This window comes from Magnolia sinica, chromosome 4, assembly GCF_029962835.1.
Source record: "Magnolia sinica isolate HGM2019 chromosome 4, MsV1, whole genome shotgun sequence".
Taxonomy (NCBI): Eukaryota; Viridiplantae; Streptophyta; class Magnoliopsida; order Magnoliales; family Magnoliaceae; genus Magnolia; species Magnolia sinica.
The window spans coordinates 219635-247441 of record NC_080576.1 but is presented as its reverse complement, the minus strand read 5'-3'; the positions used below and the strand labels follow the sequence as shown (position 1 = coordinate 247441).

Sequence of the window (27807 nt, the reverse complement as noted above, 5' to 3'; positions counted from 1 at the left end):
CCCATTATAAGATTCAACGGGTGCATGATAATGATGTGAGTGATGCGCAGTCACATATCCGACTCCTCGTGTCATACTCTATTTGGAAATCCATGATGTTTAAGAGAAATCTAAGCCGTCTACCAATTTTTGCATGTCATTTTAAGGCTTGGGACAAAAAAAAATGATATAGATATTAAGTTCGAAGTAGGCCACAGAGCAGTAAACATTAAATATAGTTTCAACAGTACTAACTTTTCAACCTGCTACTTAACATTGAATATAGTTCACAGTACGAACTTCTCAACCCAGTTTTTCTCATGCTTAAAATGAGATGTTGCAATTGGTGGATGGATTAAACTTCTCAAAATGAGATGTTGCAATTGGTGGATGGGTTAAACTTCTCAAAATGAGATGTTGCAATTGGTGGATGGGTTAAGCTTCTCAACCCACTTTTTTCCTATGTGGAACTCATGCCTAAAATGAGATGTTACAATTGGTGGATGGGGGTTATTCGACTGAGTTTTTTTTTTTTTTTTTTTTTAATTTCTATTATAATGACGTCATGAAAAACGTTTCTTTATTAAAAGAGATGGATAGTTTTGTAAATAAGAAAATATATACGTTAGTGTATGCGAGATTCATTGCAAGCGGCAGGTTTTGCAGGGGGAGGTGGATTGCGTCTCTAGCCAGGAATGGGCATATCTGTGAGGAGGCCCACTGTGATGTATCTGTTTGTCCATGCCTCTATTCTTTTCTCAAATCATTTTAAGGTATGAAACAAAAAATGAGGCACACCAACGCTCAAGTAGACCACCAAATAGTAAGCTTGGGTTGCATTAAATGCAAGTCACCCTGCATTGACTAAAAGGTAAGAATCATATGTTGTGAGGTCTCCTTGAGCGTTGGATCTCGTACCTTAAAATGATCCGAGGAAAGGGAAGGACGTCATGAATACACAAATACATCACAGTGCCCCCACACAATCCGCTTCCTTTGCAGGCTCCCTACTCCTTGACATTCTTTTCCCTGCTGAGAAAAACTTAAGATGCTTGGGCAGAGCACGACCAATCCAAACAATTGAAACAGTAGATTCCCCGTTGACGGGTTCCAATCAAACAATTCGAACAGTGGGCTTCCCGTTGATCGGTTCCAATCAAACAATTCGAACAGTGGGCTCCCTGTGTTGACCGGTTCCAATCAAAGAGTTGCGCCTACAGAATTGAATCCCGGTTGGAGGCCATGGTATTTTTTAAAGTCAAATGTGCAGATCCAACAAAGAAATTGACAACAATATCAGGTTGAATCTTCCGGTCAAATCTGATTTTATTTGAAAGTTGAGATAGTGGTACATATACTGTGTATACACCGCAGTAGGCATGCTTGCGAATGTTCATATTTCACCAGCAAATCGAAATAAGGGTTTCCCTCTTTTGGAGCAGAAAGAACTTACAGGCAGAGTAGTTTAGTTTGACCATAGCCTTCCCCTTGCCCTTGCCCTTTTAGAGGTCTTCAACTTATACTCACTACTCACACCTAGCCCGCATAATTCTTGGTCTCTGTTGCACATCATCAAATCATCCAAGTCTATTTTCCCTTTCTTACTATCCATTGATGCCTGAGGAGACTCAGACGATTTGGTCATGTACAACAAAGACCAAGAACTGTGCTGCTTAGGAGTGGGTTGTTGCAAACTAAAGGCTCTAAAAGGGCAAGGAGAAGGCCCAAAAGAACTCACTGGTCATCCTTGCCCTTTTGGAACTTGGAACATGACTCACGTAGCCGACCACAATTAGTTGAGACAAGGCTTAGATGCAGGATACTTGTCATATGAAAGGGAAGAAAACTGAAAGTTTTATTTCTCAACAGAACTTGTGGTTTGTTATGGAAGAAACCATGTTAAGGTAAATAGCCTATCAACAACAAAAAGATACAGAAGCATTGCTAATAAATATGTAATAGAGATAAGATTCCAATGGAAAAAAAGTTCAACCAAAAAAACGATTAGAGGCAGTTTTCTTCAAATCATAAAAGAAGTCGTAATTTTATCTTTAGATAATACAACTACAATTTCGTATGCAAAATAGCTAATGAAGGAAGCTTCAATAGCAAGAAAAATAAGCTTCCCAAATCAAACTGTACGTATTGCTGAGATAATGAGATTACACAAATGGAAAAGTGTCCAGAATTAGCATTCATCTGTGCTAAATTGCAGAACAAGATGGTGTGGATGCGCAACAATGATAATTCAGTGTATCTACAGAGACAAAAATGGCCGTCGGCTACCAAAATATACAGCATAAAATATATATGAAAAGTGCTCTTTCACAGTTTATATATCAAGATACCAATGCAACCAAAATCCGATCAGAATTCCAAAGCATCTTCCTCCTCATCTTCACCCTCTTCTTCATCCTCATCAGAATCATCAGCAATGAGTCCATTATGATCAACATCAACATCATTCACCTGTCTCACAAATTGCCCTCGAAGTCGAGGCCTCCTTTCCGCAAGTCGCTTTCGATTGACATACCTGATCTTTTTGTCAAAACATCGGTCTTTCCTCTTCTGCCTAAACTTCATCAACGCTGCCTCTCTTCGTTCAACTCGAACAGATTTCACTTCAGCTGAAGATGAGCTTGCAATGGATGGCCACAGGTAAGGTCTATGCATTTGACCTGGTTGCAAATTGGCATTGACTGGGTAATAAGAAAAGGGTGTCATCATAGGTAAATGAGGACACTGTGGAAGAGCATTATATTGAGGAAGCATGGCTGGGGTTGTGCACTTTGGTGCTTCATGCAGGCTTCCTTGATACAGTTGCCCAGATGATGGCATCATGACTTGATTCATCATTCCCGGCAAATAAAATGGCAAAGGAGTGAGAGATGGAATATGTGGAACTTCAACTTGGCTTTCATTGCTCGGATGCAAACATGATGTTGAGAGTTGTTCCTGGGAAAAGTTCCATCCTTGTGGATAGTACAGAGGCACAGGCGCACTAGAAGACCTCTCCAAAGTGCTGAATGTGGGAATATTCTCACCGCCCAAGAAACTACTTCCATGAGAGTAGTTTTCCCATTCTTCTCTGCTATTGCGGCCTTCAGTATCACCTACTTGCGTGCATGACAAAGGAAGTTTCTCTTTGGTGATTAACTGTTTTGATGGAGCCACATTTTCATCTACACAACCAAATCTAGGATGGTTGTTTGTTGGCACACTTGACTTCACATATGTAAAGAATGCTGAACACTCCCCAACCTTGAGTTCACTCTTCTTTGGGCATGATGAAATTCCTCCTGACAATACCATGTATTTATTTATTTTACTGAGGAGGGAGAGGAGACCTACAGCTACAAGTATTCACAAAGAAACTAATCAATCATCAGTCGCGGCAGAAAAAGTGGAGTCGCTTACCCAATCGGTCACTAAGAACCAACACATTACGATGGAGTTCTGACAAATTACAGAGTGAAGGATCCACAGAAGCAGAGACATTAGACTGTAAAGGAAACACAAACAGGCAACTTAGACATCTCTTAGCAGCAAGTTGCAGCAGGAAAATGCAAAGGATATGTTTCAGGACAAGAACAATCAGGATGACCATACAGCACCGATAATTGTAATAAGCATTTCATGGAATAAAACGGGTCTATAGCTAGTACCCGAGTATAAAACGGGTCTATAGCTAGTACCCGAGTATTTCAACTATTTGAATAGATCCTTCTGCCTGTGTTATTCCTTTTACCTTCATAGACCAGACAAACTAAAAGGATAATGCATGGAGAATAAGGCAATAAGCTACTCAGGGGTCGGGGCCCATGACAGTAAAACCCACAAACTTACATGGATACCTGTATTAGTGCCAAACGTGGAAATAAAAGGTGTCAGACATACAACCTTGTTGTATATAGTAGAGGCAATGTTGAAACATATTTTTGAAAAAATATTTATATCACAAAAGCATAAAATAAAAAACTATCTCAATAAATAAAAATATAGGGAACATATTGCGACATGATACCAAAAAAGAAGAAAAGGATAATTAAGATATTTCCCTAATAGCTGTGTCAACATGATACCAAAGAAAAGAAAAGAACTAGAACTAGATAAATAATAATAATAATAATAATAACAATAAAACTATTCCAAAGAGTATATTGACACATTCCTAGGCTCTAAAAGGGCAAGGGAATGGCCCAAAGACATGAGTGGGAGTATCAAGAAAAAACTTGGCGACTTGATAGTGCGGAATTACGGAACAGGATTCATGTAGCCAACCCCAATTATCTGGGATAACGGTTAGATGATGATGATGATGATGATGACGACGACGACGACGACATATTCCCAATGAAACAAGAAAAGAAAAGATAAATTAAGATATCTTCCTAATAGCTATATTGACATGAGGCCAACACGTGTCTGACATGGCATTACTGAAATGTGAAGTGCCCTAGTTACATTGAGTGCAGCAGAGCACCAGGGATTGATGAGGTAACCAAGGAGGCCATGCAGGCTAAAGGACCAGTTGTAATTCCCATGTCAGATACAGTTGGAGTCATTGAACTGCAAGTCTGCCACACTTTACAGATTTGTAAATTTTATTTCCGATTCCTATTAACCTCGTGTTCTGGATGATTTGACATGCTGGCCTCTGGAAGTGCGCTCCTACGTGACTTTTCATCCGTGTCGTCTGAGAACAGGGTGGTGCTGTTTGTATTGGCATCACTGGGGTCAGATGCTACCAAATCAAAGTCGCGACTCAAGATGTTCTTCTCTGCCAGTCCAAGCTGCCAACACAAACAAGAACCACTGTGAGTTTACTGGCCAATTTGTCTGATGTCCACTTTCAAACCATAACAGAGCCAAATGCTGGTAGAATGACAATCACAAGGGTCAAGCTGCCCAAACCATGCGCCTTCTTCTCCACATGTGAGTCCACAAGTTCAACAGCTCATTAGTACGTAAAGGCTTCACAAGATAGTCAGCTGCTCCAAGCCTCAAGCACTTGACGACTACTGAAACCTCATCCTGAGAAGACATGACTGAGAAATGTGTGTGACTGAATCAGCATATGCATAGTTTTAGATGCTTGCTTAATATTGTGGCTCCGTTAATGAGCGTTGGATGCATGTAATGAGGAATGCGTCCCTTTCCAAAAAAAAAATAATGTAAAAAGTTCTGCATGCATCAATACCTGTCTGCATTTTTTGTATGGTTACTACGAGTGTAAACTAGCTTATGGATCTTTCATATGTGTATGAATCAGGCTTCGTTGCAGTTGTGAAGGAGTGAATCTGTATGTGAACCTTATTGTTATTGTCCATTGACTTGCTATTAATTGCATTCAGTTGTATGTCTTTCATATATTTGATCATTACAATAAATATCCTTATCATTGGTAGCATTATTCTGTACATATAAGTTATAACGATGAAAAAACCTATACTTGATCCCAAGTACAAGAGACAATTAATCAGATAAGTAGAGAAATAAAAGAACCAGACGAGCTTACTGATGATGGGAATCCGCCGCAGCACTTTATCCCGCATGATGTACTTCAACATCTTCAAGCCTTTGGCTATCGGAAGGTCAATTTCGGCGAGTATGATGTCGATTTCTGGTCCCTCTGCATTAAGTGCATCGATCACCTGTCTGGCAGTCCTCACAGGAGTTACTGAAACGCAATAGAAATCAAATATCAGTATACCATATCCATGTCAACTTACAATGCATATTCAAGCACAGGAATATGTGTTGGTAATGTAAGGTAGTTAATGGTGGAAACTGTATAATGTGACCCAACAGATCATTAACATTGAAAACATGAACTAGTTTTATCATGAGCATTATGCAGACTATTTGATTAACTGTTTATATTTTGTTATAGTGACCGTGATGCTCTACCAATGGATCATGGGATGTGATAGATGGTGAATGGGCATGATGGTCCTAATAATAATGGGAACTACTGGTTACACTCAAGGCACATATCCTAATGGGATTCCTTCAACTAAAGATGTAAACCTGGAAAGGTTTGTTTCTTACACATTTTGGAGTTTCAAAGTACAAATCTGATGGGGCAGCTAAGGCTCCAAAATGGGTTGGTACCGTGTTTCTATGTCTATTTATATGCCAAAAGGCATTAACTGGATACTCATGTGAAATCAAAAGAACTCCAAGAGTGCAGAGTTGTCTATTCAATAGAGAGACAGATTCCCATCACTCTCTAATCATTCAGAGTGACAGCAAGTCCCGTTTCGAATTTCGAATCTAAAGTTTCAAAGCTAGTCATTCCGGATGATTGGGATCCAAACTCTCGAACATGCAGACAATCCTAGCTATGAGATCAAGTATATGTTCATATATTCCGATTTTATTTTTATTACCATGCTTAATGTACAACAGTGAACTTCGGATTTGTTGTTGATAGCATTCTAATTTGATATTGGAATTGGTATCAAAGCCACCCATCTTCCTTTAAGCATGATGATCAGTTCAATAGGGTATGTGTTTGTACACTCGTAATCCTTTACATGTTTATCCTGTACATGTAAATCTTCAAGAGAGTCATGGAGATTCTTGAGTTGAGTGGATGGCCCATCATTATCCATACTCAGAGGCGATCCTAGGCAGGCGTTAGACCCTGTGATAGTCATGTTTAAGAATGTTTGTAGAATGCATGATCATATACGAAAGGAATTATATTCTGAAAATAGGGAAAATGTAAAGATTTTTCTTTTTGGTATGGTCATGAGTGAATTATGAACATGAAAAACTGCACATCAGATGTCGTCTGAGAGGAAACATGTGAGACTTGCAATGAATGTTTATGTTTAGATATGACCAGTTTCTAACTGATTAAAAATCAGATCCAGAAATCATGTTCACATGGGCAGATTCGTACATGATTACATGTGTTTTACATACATGTGACTGCACATACGCATATATCTGAATCATATTCATGAATTGATCATATGATGATGATAGATTAATTATAACTTTGCATATTAAACTACATTTTCTACATACCAAAATACAAAAAATTAAATTGATTATACTTGAGTTGAAGAAGTGAATGTCAATCTTGATCAGTGTTTTAAATAGTAGTAGCGTGTTGTGTAGCCTTCAACCCTCCATAGCGTGTAGCGTAAACTACATGATACTTCTATTTTTTAATTCAAAAATACGAAAAATATGATAAATAGTAAGAAAAAAGCGCACGCACACACACACACACACACACACACATATATATATTAAATGCCTAAAAGATTATTTATTTTTCAAATATAAGCATGTTCAAAGTTCAAACAAGTTATTAATTATCATTTATCAAAAGTCAATCCACATATATAAACCAAATCAAATAATTATCACATCAACAACTTTCTAAGCAAACCTATATGCACACCACACGCATGAGCCACACAATAGAAAGCAATGCACATCCGCCTATACGTACACCATAGTGGTCCCCACGTGGGCCCACACCACAAAAAACAATGCACATCCACCCATGCACACACCACAGTGGTCCCCACATGGGCCACACCATAGAAAACAATGCACATCCACCCATACAAACACCTCAATGGAGCCCCCACGTGGTCCACACCATAGAAAACAATGCATAGCCACACATATAAATAAACATCACTTAAAAAATGCATAAAAACACATACACTACAAATATTGCACAATAACCGGCATTTCTTCATAAGTCAAGTTTGGGAGTGGAAAGAGAAGTATGTTTTTTTAGTTATTCCATTTGTTTGTCTTCTGAAGAGTTTGCAAACTGTCCGTTATGTTACTGTCAATTTGTCCGTAGTATTTTAATGTGCTTCGCAATTTTTTTTCTTAAGCTTTCTTGTCTCCTTAAGATTGTATTAGTCCAATCACCATCCTTTATGTAACTGTCAATTTGTCTGTAGTATTTTAATGTGCTTCACAAAATTTTTTTCTTAAGCTTTCTTATCTCCTTAAGATTGTATTAGTCCAATATGATTGGTGCTTGATATCTTCTTTTTCATTTTCTTTGCAGTTTTCAACCATTGTGTATTTGTTATGTAATTATATTTGCCAATGTTGTGCTCTTTTTGCCTCGTAATGTGTGTTCACTTTTCATCTTATTTCTTCTGATTACTAATTATGTACAGTATTCTCTCATAATTGTCAATTCATTCATATTAAAATGATGCAGGACATGAAAATTAAATATGATATGCAAGTACTCAGGCTTTAGATTATACTAATTCAGAAACAATCACATAAAATTTCACATCCCACACAAAAGTTCAAACATTCAAGCAAGGGGAATCTGTGTGGGTCCAGGCCTACACAGGCTAGGGCTAGATCAGTAAAATTATGAACCAAACGATACTCAAAGGGAAGTAAAAAATCATCCATACATGCATAGCAATCAGTCCATAATCCAAGGGATTCACCAATTCCAATTCAGAGAACCCTAGGGTAAGAAAATGGGCAAATAAATTGAAAGTAATGCAATCTAGGGATAGGGTTAGGGAGAATACGTATGAGAGAAATAGGCGAAAATCTAAACCTGGAGATAGTCCCCGCACGCATACAGCGGGCGAAGCCTATCGCACGTGCGCAGGGGGCGCATGTGCGAGGGGGCGCCGAACGCGGAGAGCACCTCCTTGGCTCTGGTCGGCCAAGGGAGGGCTTCAAAACCCCCAAGTTTTGTGTCCATCGGATGTGCGGTTTGTGCGTGGTGCTCCGCCGAAGTTTCAGCCTTCCTGCAGGGCCAGAATCTGAAATTCTGCTGTAAAGAGGAAAACTGTTGCAATAAAGGACAAATTTAAAGCGCGAATGGTGGTAGGAGATGAGAAATAGAGATGGTGGTAGGAGATGAGAAATAGAGATGGTAGAGGATTGGGGCGAATCGGGATCGATGTGGCTTCGCACCACGGTAGTTGGCCCTTTGATGAAGGGAGGGCTTCGCACCCAATTCGATTTCCACAACTCGAGAACTCAGATGAGTAGAAAAATGCGGAATTTTTATTAAGCTTCAATGATTTTTAAAAAAAAAAAAAAAAAAAACCTTCAAGGGGTGCCAATATTTTTTACTAGGTAAATTCTAGGTGACACTTGTATGACAAGTGTATTGGTGATATTTCAATAATATCACCGACGTAGAGATGTCATAGAAAGTATGTTTATTTAAAAAATTCTATTTCATTTTTTTATGAGCACATTGTTCTATGCAGTTTTCAATTTGTCATTGCTAATATTGATAATATCTCAATATTATAGTTATTGCAACATGTGCGATATCTAGACCAAAATCTTTCGTTTCCTTTCTAGTTGTTGACGATTTCTTGGCAAAATATCGTGAGTCGTCGATATTTTGCAATATTGATGGATGTTTGAATGGAAGGTTCGATGGATGATTTGATGGTTAGATGGGATGGTTAGATTGTTTCTTACGAAGACACATGCTTTTAAGCCCCCATTAAATGGAAACTTATTGTGTATGCATTCTTTTTGCAAATTTTTTATTCCTAAATATGCAAATATGTGTATTTTAGCATCTCCTGAAGTTTCACAAAAAATTCTACTATTTTCCCCATTTTTTCTGCATTTCCGGTTATCAGCGATATTATCGACGATATTGATATTATTTCTATATCCCCATCTAGCGAAACTTGTAGTGATACCGATACTTGAACACCTACGCTACAGGAGATTTGCGTTATTTGGTTGTGCTACATAGTGCTATGGCAGCGCTACACTACATAGCGTACACTACAAGCTATTTGAAACACTGATCTTGATGATGACTTCATTTTTAGTGTCATCGGATCCGATCTCCTCTCATACAAAACATTTATCATGAAAGATAACATTAAGATCAACAGCAAACATTGGATGAATTGTTGAATAGCTGCATCCTTGAAGAAAATATGTAGAAAGGCCAGAGTTGAATCAACTTGCATTCTTAAATTTATATCTATATCAAAATTTCAAATCCAAACAGCAATTCAAGAAAAGAAAAGATTGCATCAGAAGCTATTACTAAAAGAAGAAACTGACCATGATAAAAATGATGCTTGGACCTTGGATTACCTACCTCTAAAAGGCAAGGCTATCTGATGCAAATGGATCTTTAAAGTACAATGAGATTGTAAAGAACATAGCAAGATGCCATTTACCACAGCGTATTTTTCAAAAGAAAGAAAGAAAGAAAAAAAAAAGAAGTTAAAATACATAACTATATAAAACAGTGTAGCTTTCAAATTACCAGCAAAAAAGCGCAGTTCTTTAGTATTCTGAATAAAACACAAATAAACAGAAAACATTTTTAAAAGGCAAAAAATGGCTTGCAAAACCCACAAGGAATCTGTCCAGTTTTCATCATCATCTAAGCCTTACCTGAACAAATTTGAGTCGACTACATTAATCCTTTTTTGCCATTCTGCTGGCCATAGTAGAAAGCAATGAGATGGAAAGAGAAAGGGAGAGTAAGAGAGGAGAAGGAAGCAAGAAATTTGAGGCAAAATTGTTGTGTTTAGCCCAAATGGCCAACACTTACGCATGCACACAAACTTGATGACTATGGTCTAACTGAAGGTCCAGCCCTTGATAGAGTGGAATGGCAGAACTGGATTCAGGTAACCAACACCAATTAATTATTATGTATTTATTTATTTATTTGAACATTGGAATTTATTAAAAAAGGCCGCAACCAAAGAATAAAAGCAAACAAAAAAGTCTAAGAAAGAAAAATTACAATTCTTGCCAACTAACTGAAAAAAAAAAAAAAAAACACAATAGCCTTTAAAGCCCCGCATAGCATGTACAAGTATCATCAAAGACCCCACATTGGGAAGATGCTTGTGGGTTGCATGAAGGATGAGCTTGGTGAAGTTTTGACCGTTGGATCGCGAGGACGGCATGATTGGACCATTGGATGCCACTTAATCATTGTGGCCCGTCTTGATCATGGACATCATTGGGACCCATCGGGCTCTTAGGATGGTTTAGATTATTTTATGCTTTAGTGCTTTGGTTAGTTAGTTGATTTGTTGGACTATATTTTCATTTCCCTTTTAGTAGGGCAGGTATTTTGAAATAAGTGACTTAGGGGGTATAAAGCAAACCATGTTTTACTTGAGTTGTTGTTTTTTTTTTTTTTTTTTTAAAGTAAAACTCCAAATTTGGAGCTATGAAGAGCCTTGGACGTCCAACCCTAATGGGGATGGTATTTTGAATGAAAGTTTGAGAATTTTCTCTTATGCTCTTGTGAATGGAGTTCTTTTAATGGTGTGAAGTCATCCCCTTGGTGTGAAATCAAGAGGAAACTACCTTGGAGTGAATCCAAGACTATTTTCTCTCTTATTTCTCAAAGGTAACTTCTCCCTTTTTTTCCTTTCTCCAATCTCAAACTGTAGCATCCAAAACCCAAATCCATCAACCCAAACCCTTTCTAATCCCAAACCCCACCCGATCGCATACAAATCCGACCATCCGTACAACCATACAAACTGGACCGTACGGGCAGCCATACGCCCCATGTATGTGCCCCCTCTAACACGTGGATTTGATCCCCTTTGCTTCCTCTCTCATCCCATCACAACTCCTTCACAAAACCATAACCCTAATTCATATTTTTCCCTTTCTTTCATAACCCTAAACCCCCCTTTTCTTTTATGAATCTTAATTCCCCTTAATCTCCTTTGGATGCAAGTGATTTCCCTTGATTGATGGCCTAACCCTATGTTAATTTGGGGGTTTCTTAATCCCATTGGGACTGATTGCTTGAGTATGTTAACCGTTCCCATTCCGAGTATGTATTAGCCTATGATCCTACATATTGTGCACTTGCTTACTGTTTTAGATTGATATGAGGTTGCTGAAATTTACGATTTATTGCTCCTTCTTCTCTATGAGATTAAAGCAAGAAGATCAATATCAAGATTAAAGCTTCAAGCACTCATTCTACTCTCTCTCCTATTTCTTGAATGTTGATGACTTGATGTACAGTAATTCATTGTTAAACGCATCTAAGGATAAATCGGACTGCAACAGTAATGGATCCGGTTCAGATGCAGGAGGTATCTATCATGGACATGGCTATTGTTATATGCTAGGAAGGCACTCCTATGGAAGATATTAAGTTAATGTTGTGAACATTCTATAGTTTATAATATTTTCACTTTTTGTTTGTAAGTCGTCTTTGATTTTCACTTCTACATATATGATGAATTGAATTTTATGTACAACCTCAAACTCGACAGTTCGAACACAACTCGACAATTTGAACTCGAACTCGACTCAAAAGCTTGAGCTCGAACTCGACTCGAGCTGGCCCAAGTTGTTGACCGAACATAGCTGAGTTGGCCAGTCAGGCTCGAGGACCAAGCTGAGTTGAACTCGAGCTGGGATAGGCTGCTAGCCAAACCAAGTCAAGCTATGTCAAGCTCGACTTGATTCGACTCGATGTCCAACTCTACCTCCTACACCACCCTAACCACCACATTAACCTTCCCAACCAACACTATAATCTTCTTTGGCGATGCCAACAACCTCCTTTTCCTCACACAAACACTTTCACCCATCTCACCTCCTCCCTGGATTCCGTCGGCAAGACTTGATGATGGCACGTGCATTGGAGATTTTTGGATGGTTGTCCATTGTTCCTTGGGTAGACCCTACTAAGTTGGGTAAACACCATCCAACCCATGCATTGCATGAGCCTTACCATGATGATGGGATGCGCCAATTTTATTTTATTTTAATGACGACGGGGTGTCCCCGCCCCTTTTTTAAGGCGAGACACAATCACCCGCAAACCACGTGCATCGGGTAAAACAAGGGGAGGGGAATTAAACTCGCGTCTATGGGGAGCAAACCCACGATGCAAGCCATTTGCCCAAACCCTGGGCGTGTTGATGCGCCAAAAAATCAAGCCTATACAATTAGGTGGGATGCACCATAGAAAATAATGGACGTCGATCCACAAACCCCTAAATTCAGGTAGTGGCTCATATGATGGTTGGATCAACCTATTTTCTGGGAGTCCAACTTCCATGGTGGGGCGATCTTACAGGACAGGTTGGATGTAATACACACAATCCGATGGGCCTCAAGCGCAGTTATTGCAGAATAGTTGCCAAAGTATCTAATGCCTAACCGTTTTTGTGGGGTCGTTCGGGTCAAATGCGAATTTCCTGAGTCTAGGAGCCCGTGCAACAAAAATCTTTCTTGGCCCACAACGATGTGTGTGCGATATCCATTGAGTCTGTCAGTTGTGCCAACTCATATCAGAATATGGCTGCAAAAATCAGATATATTCAAAACTTAAGTGAGCTACCACCATAAAGAACAGATATGGGGATGCCTGCCATTGATACTTTCCTAAGGCCAACCATAATGCTTGTATCATCCAACTCATTCATAAGGTGAGTCCCGCCAAGATTGAAGGGAAAATGCAAATATCAACTTCATCTAAAACTTTTGTGGGCCCCAAGAAGGTTTCAAGGTGAGTGTCTCCATTCCCACTATTTCCCATGGCATGGTCCACTTGAGTTTTGGATCTTGCTGATTTTTGGGCTCGCATCCTAACATCAGCTAGTGTAATTGATGAACGAAGTGGATTTTTGTTATTTTTATGACGACAGGATGTCCCCGCCCCTCTAAGGCGAGACTATTCCCTGCAGAGATGGACGGAGTGGATATCACACATATATCAAGGTGGGCTCCAGAGCCTTTTGTTGCATGGTTCCCATATGAATTGGAGAAGGAATCCCCATCTCCAGCTGGAAAAAAGGCAATAGGTGTCCTTTTCGTTGCTCGAATTGGAACTAATCATACACATGACACCTTATTTTTGAGCGAGTGAAACATGTGTTAGAGATTGGGCAGACGGCACACATGTCAAATATTAGGGCCATTCATCAGGCAGTTTACACATGAACATGCCATGGACCAAAAAGAACCTTGGTTCACTGATCAGATAGATATAATTGTATAAGAGAAATACATTGTCATAAGAAAAGGTCCAACGGTTCAGATTCAGCTTACATGTCTGACTCACCCGAGGAATTTGCTGCCCTACATTTTAATATGTGGCATAATCAATGTGCACCCTATCTAATGATGACAGTTTAGAGTCCTTTTGAAAAAGTCTGCCTTTCTTTATTGACAATTGCCCATTATATAGGTAGATTACAAGCTATTTAGGGAAGAAATACAAGTTGATCTTCAGCCCACAGTTTAGAGTCCTTTTGAAAAAGTCTGCCTTTCTTTATTGACAATTGCCCATTATATAGGTAGATTACAAGCTATTTAGGGAAGAAATACAAGCTGATCTTCAGCCCCTACCATATATACATCTATCTAAATATACTGTACAGCTAATATATCCTAATTAAGGAAGGAATAAATCTGTATAACTGTCATATCAGTCAAAGCTGTAGATATTAGTCAGAATCTGCTATTAGTCAGAATCAGTAGATATTAAATCAGAATCTGTCAGAATCAGAATCAGCATTGATAAATCTGTAAATCTGTAAAGCTGTAAATCTGCTGTGTAGATTGATATTTCCTTTGACATCCCCCCTCAAATTGATGCTGGTAAATCGACAAGCATCAATTTGCTAACGAGAAAATGATGGCGCTGACGTGGCATGGATTTTGTGAAGATATCGGCGATCTGCAAAGTTGTGGAGATATGTGGAAGAGTGATGACTTGATGATCATAGGCTTCCCTGATTGAGTGACAGTCAACCTCGATGTGCTTGGTGCGTTCGTGATAGACTGGGTTTGCGGCAATTTGGATGGCACTAGTGTAGTAGCATGGAGTGGAGTAGGATGAACAGGAATGAAACTGAGCTCTGTGAGGAGACCACGCAGCCAAATGATCTCGGAGCATGCTGCAGACATGGCTCGGTACTCGGCCTCAGTAGATGATTTGGAGACGTGGTCCTGCTTCTTGCATTTCCAAGAGATAAGGGCATCACCAAGAAACATACACCAGCCGGTAGTAGATTTTCTGGTGTCTGGGCAGCCAGCCCAGTCAGCGTCACTATAGGCTTGTAGCTGAAGTGAAGAACCGGAAGGGAAGAATAAGCCACGAGTAGGTGTCCCAAGAATGTAGCGAATTATGCGACGGACTGCAGATAGATGGAGATGCCTCGGTGCTTGCATGAATTTGCTGACGGTATGAACAGCATAAGAGATGTCTGGTCGGGTAATGGTTAGATAGATAAGACTACCAACCAACTTCCGATAGGTAGTAGGATCCTCAAGAAGCTCCCCTTCGTCACGTCGATATTTCACATTAAGTTCCATGGGGGTGTCAACCGAAGTAGCGTTGGTGAGACCGGCTAGCTGAACCAAATCTTGACTATACTTGTGCTGATGCAAGAGGAGACCGTGCGGCTGATGATGCACCTCCAAACCCAAGAAATAGGTGAGCTGGCCAAGATCTTTCATGTGAAATGTAGAATTCAACAAAGTCTGAACCGCAGAGATTGCCTTCAAGTCAGAGCCAGTGATGACGATATCGTCCACATAAACAAGGAGGACGACGATACCTGTGGATGTCCTTTGTAGAAAAAGAGAGGAGTCATACTGACTTTGAGTGAAAGAAAAACTAAGCAAAGTGGATCGAAACTTCTCAAACCATACTCTTGGTGCCTGCTTCAAACCATACAAAGAACGTTTCAGTTTGCAAACATCAGTAGGTGAGGAAGTGGGCATACCAGAGGGAAGTTTCAAGTAAACGTCTTCCTTGAGATCACCGTGGAGAAATGCGTTCTTAACATCCATTTGATGTAAGGGCCAGGATTGGGATGCAGCAAGAGCGAGTATAGTTCGGACAATGGTCATTTTGGCGACCGGTGCAAAGGTCTCATCATAGTCGAGACCATATTCTTGTTTGTTGCCAAGTGCCACTAACCGAGCTTTGTAACGATCTATGGACCCATCGGAATTAAGCTTGATAGAAAACACGAACTTACTGCCAAGGGGTTTCACGGAGGAGGGACATGGAACAACATCCCATGTTTGGTTTTCTTCAAGTGCGAGAAGTTCGGTTTCAATTGCTTTTCGCCAACACTCATGCTCCATTGCCTGTTTATAAGATGAAGGAAGAGAAATAGACGACAAAGTGGCTGTGAAGGATGAAGGAGAAGAGAAACCAAACCTATCTGGGGGTCTACGAACCCGAGTACTGAGTCGGAGGTGCAGGTGCTGAAACAGGAGCAGCAGTCGGGGAAGAAGCTTGAGGGGGCTCAGGAGGTGCTGAAGGTTGGTGGGAAGTGGCGGTGGAGCGTCGTCGATACACTAGGAGATGTTTAGAAGGGACTGGATCTGCAAGAGAGTTAGGAAACATAGGCAAAACAGAAAATGAAGGAGAAACATGATCCTGATGGGTAGAAAAGAAATATTGATTTTCGAAAAAAATCACATTTCTAGAAACTCGAATGCGACACAGATTTGGATCATAGCAAAGAAAACCTTTCTGCTGTACTGACCTAGAAAAGCACATTTAATTGACTGAGCCGTAAGTTTTGTGCGTTCATGTGCAGGAAGATGAACATAACAGACACAACCAAAGGTACGAAGGTTAGAATAAGTTGGAGGGTGACCAAATAACCTGGTGAAAGGTGAGTCATGGTTCAATGTGGGAGAAGGCAATCTGTTAATGAGATGGACAGCATTGGAAAGAGCTTCACACCAAAATCGAGAGGGCGTGGAAGATTCTAACAGAAGAGTGCGAACCACATCAAGAAGGTGACGGTTCTTCCTTTCAGCCACTCCATTTTGTTGAGGTGTCGAAGGGCAAGACCGTTGAGAGATGATGCCATGATTCTGTAGGAAGTCCTGAAACAAATGAGACATATACTCACCCCCATTGTCAGAACGAAGGATTTTGACATGGGCCGAAAATTGTGTCTGAATATATGCATGAAAAATCTTAAAAACAGAAAATACTTCGTCTTTGGAATGAAGGAAATAAATCCATGTGAAACGACTATAGTCGTCAATAAAAGTGACAAAGTATTTGTAATTAGCATGCGAAGTGACTGGTGCCATACCCCACACATCACTATGTATCAGATCGAAAGGTTTGACAACATGCGGTGTGTGAAAAGGAAAGGGTAGAGTTTTACTTTTGCCAAGTCTGCAAGAATTGCAATCAAACTGAACAACACTAAGAGATGGTGTTTCATTATTCCCAAGAAAACCAGATTTCAATAAAGCATGAAGTACATTAGAGTTTGGATGTCCGAGACGTTTATGCCACGCTCGATAATCAACATGAGCAGAATTACAAGCGACAAAAGGCAAAGAAAAAGAAGACAAAGGAAATTGAAGAGGAAAAAGACGTCCCACTTTAGGCCCCCTCGTGATCATCCGCCCTGACTGTTGATCCTGCACAACACAACCAGATTTAGAAAACTCTACTTTACAATCATTATCAACTAACTGACCGACAGACACAAGATTGGTGGTAAGACCGGGAGATACGAAGACATCAGTGAGAGAGGAGGAAACATCACCAGGGGCCGTGATAGGTAAATGATTGCCATCAGCAGTATGAATTTTGAGATTTCCAAAATATTTGTTTACATTGGTAAGAGAAGCAGCATTGTTTGTCATATGATGGGAAGCCCCGGAATCAAAGTACCAAGGAGATGATGTAGTGAAGGGTTTACCTGAGAGTCCTAAAGCTGAAAATGCAGAAATGATCATTTGTTGAATCATGTCAGGGGTCACGGGTTGGACTGAAACGGGAGCAGGAGCAAGAGCACTTTGTGTTGTATTCACCAAACTACCCGCACTAGAAGAGCCAACTGAGACAGTATATGCTGTCTCCGATTTCTTGGGGGGTCGAGTTGGGCATTCCTTGATGATATGGCCATCCTTTTTGCAATAGTTGCAGAATTTTCGGGGACAGTTTGCAGCATAATGACCAAATCCCTTGCAATAGAAGCACTGAACAGTGCTCATATCCCTGCTTCGTGGCCTGCCTTGTGCTGCATAGGCTACAGGAACAGATGTAGATCGTCGTTGTTCCATGGTGGTTTGAGTGAGAAGGCGCTGTTCCTCGCGAAGAAGATCATTTAGGCATGTATCCAAGGAGGGGACAGATTCTCGGTTCATAAGATTGGATCTGGTGCCTTCAAATTCAGACCTTAGTTTCATTAGAAATTGATCCCTCCGAGTAGTTTCATGGACAGATTGAACAGAACTAAGACCTTCGGATGGTAAGTCAGCATAAACTATATCAGTGTATTCAGCCCAAAGATTAGTGAATCTAGAGTAAAAATCAGAGATAGAAAGACTATCCTGTTGGAGAGTGGCCAATTCATGTTCAAGCTGGAAACGACGAGCAGTGTTTTGTTGACTGTAGACCTTCTTCAGGTATGTCCACATCTGAGCTGCAGTCTGAGAAGATCGAAGGTTCAAGATGATGTTGGGTTCAACGGATCCCAAAATCCATGCCATAACTTGTGCGTCCTTGACTTCCCACTTGGCGTGTCGATCTTTGTCTTTGTCTTTGTCAGGAGCTAGGTTACTGCCATCAACATGTCCCCACAGCTCCTTACCTTTGACGAAAATCCTGAAATGAAACGCCCAAGCAGAGTAGTTCTTGCCATTGAAACGAATCAAAGAAACATCAGACTTATCGGAAGACATGAGGTCTACAGAACTAGAACAAGAATAACCGAGACTAAGAAACTTGAGAGCACGAGACAAATGGAAATTTAGAGCTATAGCTCTGATACCATGACAGTTTAGAGTCCTTTTGAAAAAGTCTGCCTTTCTTTATTGACAATTTCCCATTATATAGGTAGATTACAAGCTATTTAGGGAAGAAATACAAGCTGATCTTCAGCCCCTATCATATATACATCTATCTAAATATACTGTACAGCTAATATATCCTAATTAAGGAAGGAATAAATCTGTATAACTGTCATATCAGTCAAAGCTGTAGATATTAGCTGTAAATCTGCTATTAGCTGTAAATCTGTTGTAGATATTAGCTGTAAATCTGCTGTAAATCTGTAAATCTGCAAAGCTGTAAATCTGTAAATCTGTAAATCTGTAAAGCTGTAAATCTGTAAATCTGTAAAGCTGTAAATCTGCTGTGTAGATTGATATTTCCTTTGACAAATGAATGGCCAGGATCTCTTCCATGTTTGTTGTAAACATGTATATCTGATTCAGTGTTCTGCCAGTTCAAATGAAGTCCACCCTCATTGGCATAAAAGTGCACTCAGAAACTTCTCAAGACCATTTCCCCTAAATAGTGCTTCTTTCTTCTTTTTTACAATTGCTTTTTTAATAAGCAATTAATTTCCAAGGCTAACCAAAAGCATTTTAGTTACATAGAAGCAATTTTGGGAATCAAAATTGCCCAAAATCACTTAAATGAGCAACACCAAGCAGGCACTTCGAGTGTTGCAGTGCACATGATTCTCTTACCAGTATCAGGGGTGTATCAGTCCGGCTAGAAAACGATACAATACCAGTGTTGAGTATCGGTATTGGCTCGTACAGGTTGAATTTTTTATAAGCCAAAAGCTTAAGAAAAAAAAATTAAAAAAAATATTGCCGGTTCTTTTGGACATGTATCTAATGGTGTATCAGACATTCTTCGATAAGAATGTTGTTCGTTGGCTCTGACCTATTAAAAGTCAATCACAAGGGCCTTAGTCGAATACAAATCAAGCTGATTTGGTGAATTAGGCCTACTACATTGAAATACAACAAAAAGAAGATGAAAACCTGTGATGGTATACTCTTTTTCTGATTTTTCCCTTAATGGTCCATTTTGCTTCCATTCTGTGATTAGAATGTTGTCTGTCAACTCTTACCTATTAAAAGTCAATCAAACGGGCCTTAATCGAATACAAATCAAGCATGATTTGGTGAATTAGGAACTACAACATTGAAATACAACGAAAAGAATATGAAAACCTGGAACGAAAAATAGTTGTGATGGTTTACCCTTCTGATTTTTCCTGTAATGGTCCATTCTGTTTCTATTTGCCCCATCCCACTCAAAATTTTAATTGTGAACCTCAAAAATAGGCTTAGATCTAGTCTTGGATAACCTTCCAAGTTTCCTCCATGGTTGAAATGAAAAGAGAGAGAGAGAGAGAGAGAGAGAGAGAGAGAGAGGAAAAATGAGAGAAAAACTCTAAAAAAAAATTTAAAAAAATGGAACTTTATGGTCGTATTAGCCAAAGCCACAACAGAACGATATCAGTACCAAGAAAGCCCAAAATTTAATGATGGGAACCCTGTATCACGTCCTTCTTCAGCCGATACAGATACAATACGCTCATATCAGCTAATAAGATACCGATATTGCAAACCATGGCAGTGCTCCAAGGATAAGTTTGAAAAGGACAAAATGAAGGAGCTTCCCTATGCTTCTGCAATAGGATATTTGATGTACACTGATTTTGGAACAGGCGGACTTGGTTTTACTGTCAAATTCCTTGGGCATTACAAAGTAATCCAAGTTAAGAACACTAGAAAGGTGCTCAAATATATCAAACATACATACATGTGCACCTGAGTATGTTGGTTTATGGGCTTAGTGATTCTATTGAATTGTTGGTGATGCAGGACACAGAAATTAAACATGTTATGCAAGATTTCAGACTTTGGATCATACTAATTTAGAAACATTCACAAAACTTCTACATCCTGCATAAAGTCAAGTATTCAATCAAGGGGAATCTACAAGGGTCCAAGCCTCCACATGTTAGGGCTGGATCAATTAAAATTATAGATCAAACAATGATCAAAGTAGAGTATATTCATCCACACATGCAAATGATTATTTCCACAATCAAAGGGATTCACATGTTTCAATTCGGGAAACCCTAGGGTTGAAAAAAAGAGAAATAGAAATTGGGATTTAGGATAATCTAGAGTTAGGGCTAGGGAAATATAGTGAGAGAGGAGTGAACGAGAGAAAAGAGAGAACCTGGGATCAATCCACGCGTGTGGGTAACATGCGGGCCTAACGCACGTGTGTGAATTGTGGCCCGCACGTGTGTGGGGCTCACGAACCCAAAAAGGGTTAGCAAGGGGTTGGTCGGCCAAGGATGGGCCACCCATACACCAATTTTCAGATCGAACGGATGACTGGTTTGAGCACGATGCTCCGCCGAAGTTTCAGCCCTCCTAAAGGGCCTGATTCTGAAAATCTGTTGTAGAGAAAAATTGGCTGCAAAATAATGGTGGATTTAAAGCGAGGATAGTTGAGGGAGATGATAATTATGCATGGTAGGAGACGAGGGCGATTTGAGATGGGAGTGGCTTCGCACCACGGTAGTTGGCCCTTCGAAGAAGAGAGGATTTCGCACCCAATTGGATTTCCACAACTTAGAGAATTAAAGATGCAGGAAAACGCATAATTTTATTCATAATATTCAGTGAAAAAAGCTACAAGGGGTTGCCAATTTATAAGAAAAACCTATACCCAAGGTATCCCGTATCGGTATCGGTTGGCATAACGGTGCCCTCCGATACCGATATGGATATGGGAGTGTAATGGCGATACGGGGGTGTAACGGCCCATAATGGTGCAATTTTTTTTTTGCCAAAAAAATATGAAAAAATATGGATTAAATCCATAATATTCTAAGCATTCCAAATATGCATTCATTTATAAATTGGAACATGTTTATAGTGGTGTAACGGTCCACTCTTTGGTGAAAAGTTGTATCGGACTGTTTGATGAATTTATGAACCAGATAACCAGAATTTGACTACAAAATTCATATATTTAATTTTCTAAATATCTAATTTATATACTTAACAATTTGATATCATTTCTCCCAATAGTTCTTTTGAAAAATTAAATTAAATTCAGGTAGATGGCGTTGCCAATTTGGGGCTGACTTGGAAGACCTATCTATGCCCCAAATCAGCCTCAAATTCATGCAATTTATTGGCATTATCCCACTTATGAATTGGTGGACATTTATTGTATAGTGAATCATGAAAAAAATCAAAAGGTCCTATTTTAAAAAATAAGCGTCCACAAATTAACAATTAAAACTATTCAAACAATTTGATTTTGGCATTATGAGTTAGCAACTGCAATCCATAATTTAATTGGTAAATTTTAAGTTAATACATGTCTCATGTACAATTTTTTAAGGGCCCGAATTAGGCGGGACTCGGATTGTGAAGTGTAGCACACGAGTGTCAAAGTTTTTTAGGCCCCACCCGTGATGAATGTGCTATATCCACACCGTCCATCCATTTTGTCAAATAATTTTAGGGCATGAGCCCAAAAATGAGGCAGATCCAAAGCTCAGGTGGACTGCACCATAAGAAGCAACAATAATTAAATGTCCACTATTAAAAATTTATTGGGGGCTACAAAAGTTTTAGATCAAGCTGACATGTGTGTTTTCCCTTCATCCATGTTAGTGTGACCCAATTAATAGGTTAGATGGAAAATAAACATTACAGTGGACCCTAAGAAATTTTTAATGGTGAGCATTCTATAACCACTGTTTCCTATGGTGTGGTTCACCTGAGATTTGGATCTTACTAATTTTTTGGATCATGACCTAAAATGATGGGGCAAAATGGATGGACGGCATGGATAAAATACATACATCATGATGGGGCCCACGCGGCATGTGGACCTTTTATTAACTCATGCGATAAAAGCGTGTTGCGAGTTGATTTCCTACTTTCTTTCTTTCTTTTTTTTTCTTTTTTTCCTATTTTTTTAAGGCCCATAACAGCCGTTACGGGTCTGTAACGGCTGTTACGGTCACAGAATCGGGGGGGTGCCCGTTTTAACCCCGTATCGTGTAACGATGTCAACCATTACCGTTACGTATCAACCGAAACGGCCATATCGTAACAGATATGGGACACCCTGCCTATACCCCAAAAACTGCGGCATGTGCGCACCCTATTACTTAGAGACGAAGTAACAAAAATAATAACTAATCAAAGCAATCTAAACCATCCATGATATTCCTAATAACAATAATAGGCAAAACTCTAAGTACTAGATCATCTACAATAGTGAGCCACGATCATGAGATCCAATGGTGGGATCCACATGATGATGGGGCCCACTCCAAGGAACCGAAACATAATCTTCTAACTAGGGGGCCCTCCCTGGACGTCGTCATCGATCTAAATCGACGGTGGGGCCCTCCTCCTCCTCGCGTATGTGCGTAGGGGGGCATGCATGTACACAAGATGTCCCCATCAATTGGGTTGCTTTTATTCTAATTGGACAAGGTGTGAAAATGCTCCACTCTTCATGATAGTTTGTGGAGCCATATCTTGCAGTATGCAAAAAGCTTGCACAACACTATCTATCATGGAAGTTGTATACAAAAATGGTATGAAGCATGAAAGCTTAATATTTGAGTAAGGTATTTTCTTTCCAAACCATGATTAGATTAAGAGCCCCTGAAATTGGTGTGGTCATGGTGTTGCTGTTTCGTTCTTCAAAAATGCTCATTGCCAATGTAAGTTGAAACACATTCAACTTCAATATCACTTTGTTAGGGAGAAGGTTAGCAATAGTGAGTTTGAGGTCTAGCAAATTACTTCCAAAGATAATCTAACTGATCTACAAACTAAAGGGCGTTCTTTTATCCTATTGCAGCATAAATTGTTTTATTGATGAATGATGATGGTTAAATTTAGCCTCCAAAACGAGATGTTACCTTTTGAATTCTTTTAAAGGTAGTTACCATGTTCCTAGCATGGAAAATATTCTCTTGGAATTAGGAGATGAAATCCTTGAGAATGTTCCATACCACTAGGTAAGCCTACTTACAAAAGATCTCCATGAAAAATGGAGGCTTTTCTCAAAATGCCTGGGTTTAGGTATACCTGGATAATCATACAGAGAGGACTCCACAGTAATGAAGAGTGGTGAATCTCAACCATGGCAATTCATCATGCATTTACAGGCAAATAGCCATTACTAGCACAATTGCATAAATCTCTTGCACATTAGATGCCCATAAGCATTTTGTCTCATGAGTGTGTTGTCCACAACCTTTTGTAAAGATCTTACGCATTTATGTTAGCGACCATTACCACACTTTAACTATGGATGCATAATAAAGCATATCTACGTTAAGGTCTGAATAGTACCATTGGCAACATACATACTTTCCAAAGGTTCACATACATTTCTCAATTGGCCCGATTATTTTTTTTTATGCAATCACTTGGCCAAATTCCAAACATGATTACTTGAAAAGTTCATAAATTAGCCTGTGTGTGACCAAGTGGGAATTTGTAGGATATGGCTCATCAGATGGTTAGGATAGGAAGTTTGAAAGTTTTATAATGAGCATTATGTGGGCCATTTGATCAACAGTTTACATTTTGTGGGCAGACATGATTCCTTGCTGTTGGATTGTAAAAATATCTGGTTGATGGTGGATGTTGAGAATTTTCTTCAACTGCACTCACATTAGATGTAAGCGACGTTGTCAGGATAATAACAGGAAAACTGGGAACTAGGCCACTTGGCTTGCACCTACTGGTACACCTTAGACACTTATTGTGACAGGAATCTTTAAACGGAAGATGGAAAGGTAACCATAATAAGGGTTATAGCTCCATGTTTTAAAGTTTCAAATTGCAAAAATCTGACAGGTCAGCTAACACTTCAAAATGGGTTGGTCTCATGGCGATTCATTTCAGTATTTACATGCTGAAAGGTATTGGTAGGGATCTAGACAGAGAGAGTGAGAGAGAGATCCCATTACAGCCTACTCGTTGAAAGTGATGCTCATTCCAGTTCAGATTGTCAATGTAGAGTGCCCAAGCTGGTCATTCCAGTGGATCAGGATCCAATATCTCAAACATGTGCACAATCCTAACTGAACAAACAATCACGTATCCATGTTCTCTGGTTTTGCTTTTATCATCATGTTTAATATACAACAGCAAACTTGGGACTAGTTGCGCAGAGCAATCTAATTTGCTATCAAAAACTCCCAAGAAAAGCACAGACCAATGGAAGGAGATCAAAGCAACTTTCCTAAATGTATGTTTTTTTTTTTTTTTTTTTTGAAGGGTTAAATGGATGTAATTCAATGGGGAAAAAAGTCTCCATGTGTGGTTTCTTCTTCTTCTTCTTTGTTAAGAAAGCTAACAAGAATTCGATTCAGAAAGAAAGGAAAGAGGGGGGGGGGGGGGGGGCAGCATGAGGGTACCTTGATAGGAGCACTTGCAGAGAAGAGCCAAAACTTCTTGTAAGCTCTTACAATCATTGTCGCAGAGCAGAATCCTAACTTTGCTTCGATCTAGGAGATTGTTCCCATGATCTCCTCTTCCCAAGGGACTGCTGCCATTACATTCCATAATGATTAGGTCAAATCCAGTTGATCATCATTTCATTTCATTGCATTTCCACCAGCCTTAGACACCCATTTCATCAGCACCAACATATTACCAACGCTGGAATCAGGAACGTCAAGTGAAGGGCCTGCAAAGGCCAAGGACATTGCTAAAGCATTAGACTCTCTCCTTTGACATTGGATGATTCCTCCTGTTCTGATTCCATCTTCAGATCCAACTGGAGTTGGAGAGAGAGAGAGAGAGAGAGAGAGAGAGAAGTCTATGGATAAAGAAATAAATAAAATATAACGAGCCCTCCTCTAAACCCTAATTCCATCTATCCATCTATCCACCTATCGATCGAATAGGAGAGAGAAACCAATCCAATTCCGAATGGAAAAAGTCGCACGTTAGCACCTGCCCCTCCCTCAATAAACGAATTGTATCGACACTCATCCATCCATCTCTATTCACTTCTTCTTCTTCTTCTTCTTTTTCTCCGGTTGGAAAGGGGAACAGCTAGATCAACCGGAAACATCCTTTCTCCTCGCTTTTGCTTTCTCCCCTAATTTTGATATGTATATTTCTCGACTAGACAAGATGAAGACGCGTTTTTTCTTACCGTCTGAGCCAATATAATTGCAACGAAATGCGGCCAACCTACCCACCCAGAACCTTTAAAAAAAAAATAGTTATTTGCATTTGTATACTCCGGTTGACCGCTATCGTTGATACGCCGGCGCTAAATTATACGCGTCGTGGTCACAACTTGTTGTGAACTGTAATAGTTGGGACCCGTTCGGAGTTGCTACTGGGAACTGCATAAACAATTCCTGAGAATTGTTCATGTAAAAAAAAGTGCATAGGAAAATAAATAAATTTGCCCAACCAATGTTTTAATGCCATGGCGAGGGCCACTGTCTTGGATCTGCCCAATTTTTCTTCCTTAGCATGGTACAGCAAAACGGATGAATGGAGTCCATGTGACATGGTCATCGTGCTGGCCCCACAGCTCTGCAGTTAAGGTCATCGGGAGATAAGATTTGTTGAGCCCAAGCATGTGCTCAATTGGAGGGTATGGGGTCTAGTGTGAAATCATATTGTAGTGTGGGTACGCGGTTGCGCGAAAGTGTGTAAAAAGAAGTGGGCATGTATGCAATATGATTCATATACACACCCATCATGGTATGCAGGTCTAAGATCCAATCCATCTATTAGAAATGGCCCACTATATTGATCCCCTAGCTCAAGAATTAGGTTGATCCACTGTCAGGTTGGGCCTTGCAAAACAAATGTACAATTCTAAAACATTTAGCAGTACTAATTAGCAAGGTACTGATATATAGAGGTGGGCATCGAGCCAAGTCAGACCGAGTTAGGTCCAACTCGACTCTATCCGGTACCGTCAAAACCCTAATCCGAACTCGATTCGAATCAGGGCCAAGTCCAGCGGGCCTGACTCGATCCGAACCGGATCCTGACTGGATTGACCCGAACTGAGTCCGACTCAGTTAGAGATACCGAGTCGTATCAAGTTGGCCTTTGTTCGGATCAGGTCAAACTTGTGTAGATACTTGTCGTGCAAAGACACTGTCATGCTTCGAGTTGTATGAATGGTTCAAAGGACATCAAAGTTACATGGCCCCACAGTGATGTATGTATTATATCTATACCATTCATCCATTTTTCAAGATCATTTTAGAGCATTAGAGAAAAAATGAATCATATCCAAAGCTCAAATGAATCACACCAAGGATAATGATTTTCACCATTAATAAATTCGTAGGGCCCACCATAACGTTTTTTTTTCCATCCAATCTGTTAATAAGGTCACAACTACATGGATGAAGAGAAAAAACAAATTTCATATTGATCTGAATCTTCTGTGACCCTTAAAAGAGTTTCAATGGTAGACGTTCAACTCCCCACTACTTTTTTCAGTGTGGTCCACTTGATGTTTGGATCAGTCTTATTTTTCGGCTCAAGCCTTAAGACAAGCCCGCCAAATGGATGGATGATTTGGATATAACACATACTTCATGATGGGACCTACAAAACTTATTGATGTCAATACACCAGTTGTTGCATGGTACACCTACCCCTCAGTCAATAAACCATTGTCAATGTGACAGGAAGCGAATTGCATGCTGAGTTACTCAGTACGCCAGTACCCTAAGTGTACTGAGTAACTCAGTATCCTAAGCATACTGAGTAAACTCTATGGGGTCCACCTTCATTCATGCATTTTATCCAACCCGTTCATCCATTTTTTCAAATAATTTTAGGACTTTAGCCCAAAAATGAGGCCTATAAAAAGATCAACTGGACAACACCAATGTAAAAAGTGTGAATTAAACTTTTACCATTGAAAAGTTCTCGGGGGCCATGGAAGTTTTAGATTAAGCTGATATTTGTTTTTTTTTTTCCTTTCATCCATTTTTGTTTGATCTTATGAACAAGTTGGATGAAAATTAAACATCACTG

The 27807-nt window shown here is 39.7% G+C and overlaps 1 protein-coding gene across 1 annotated transcript; it reads right to left on the bottom strand.

The window, feature by feature from the left end:
• Nucleotides 1-1957: 1957 nt before the first annotated feature.
• LOC131242027 (two-component response regulator-like APRR1) lies at nucleotides 1958-25944 on the bottom strand. The gene is made up of 6 exons (XM_058240383.1): nucleotides 25200-25944; nucleotides 5498-5659; nucleotides 4894-5027; nucleotides 4605-4772; nucleotides 3397-3481; nucleotides 1958-3278 (listed from the first exon to the last, which is right to left on the bottom strand). The coding sequence occupies exons 1-6, from the start codon at nucleotides 25345-25347 to the stop codon at nucleotides 2347-2349; spliced, it is 1629 nt and encodes a 542-aa protein (XP_058096366.1). The 5' UTR covers nucleotides 25348-25944; the 3' UTR covers nucleotides 1958-2346.
• Between the last annotated feature and the right edge of the window lie 1863 nt (nucleotides 25945-27807).

Bases quoted from the DNA above. Each gene is read 5' to 3' on its own strand.
- LOC131242027 (XM_058240383.1), bottom strand. From the start codon at position 25,347: ATGGAATGTAATGGCAGCAGTCCCTTGGGAAGAGGAGATCATGGGAAC. The intron at 5,028-5,497 runs GTAAGCTCGTCT...CACATTTCTCAG, and splicing joins GCGGCGGATTCCCATCATCA to TCATGTCTTCTCAGGATGAG. The intron at 4,773-4,893 runs GTTTGGGCAGCT...TTGTGTTGGCAG, and splicing joins TGTGGAGAAGAAGGCGCATG to CTTGGACTGGCAGAGAAGAA.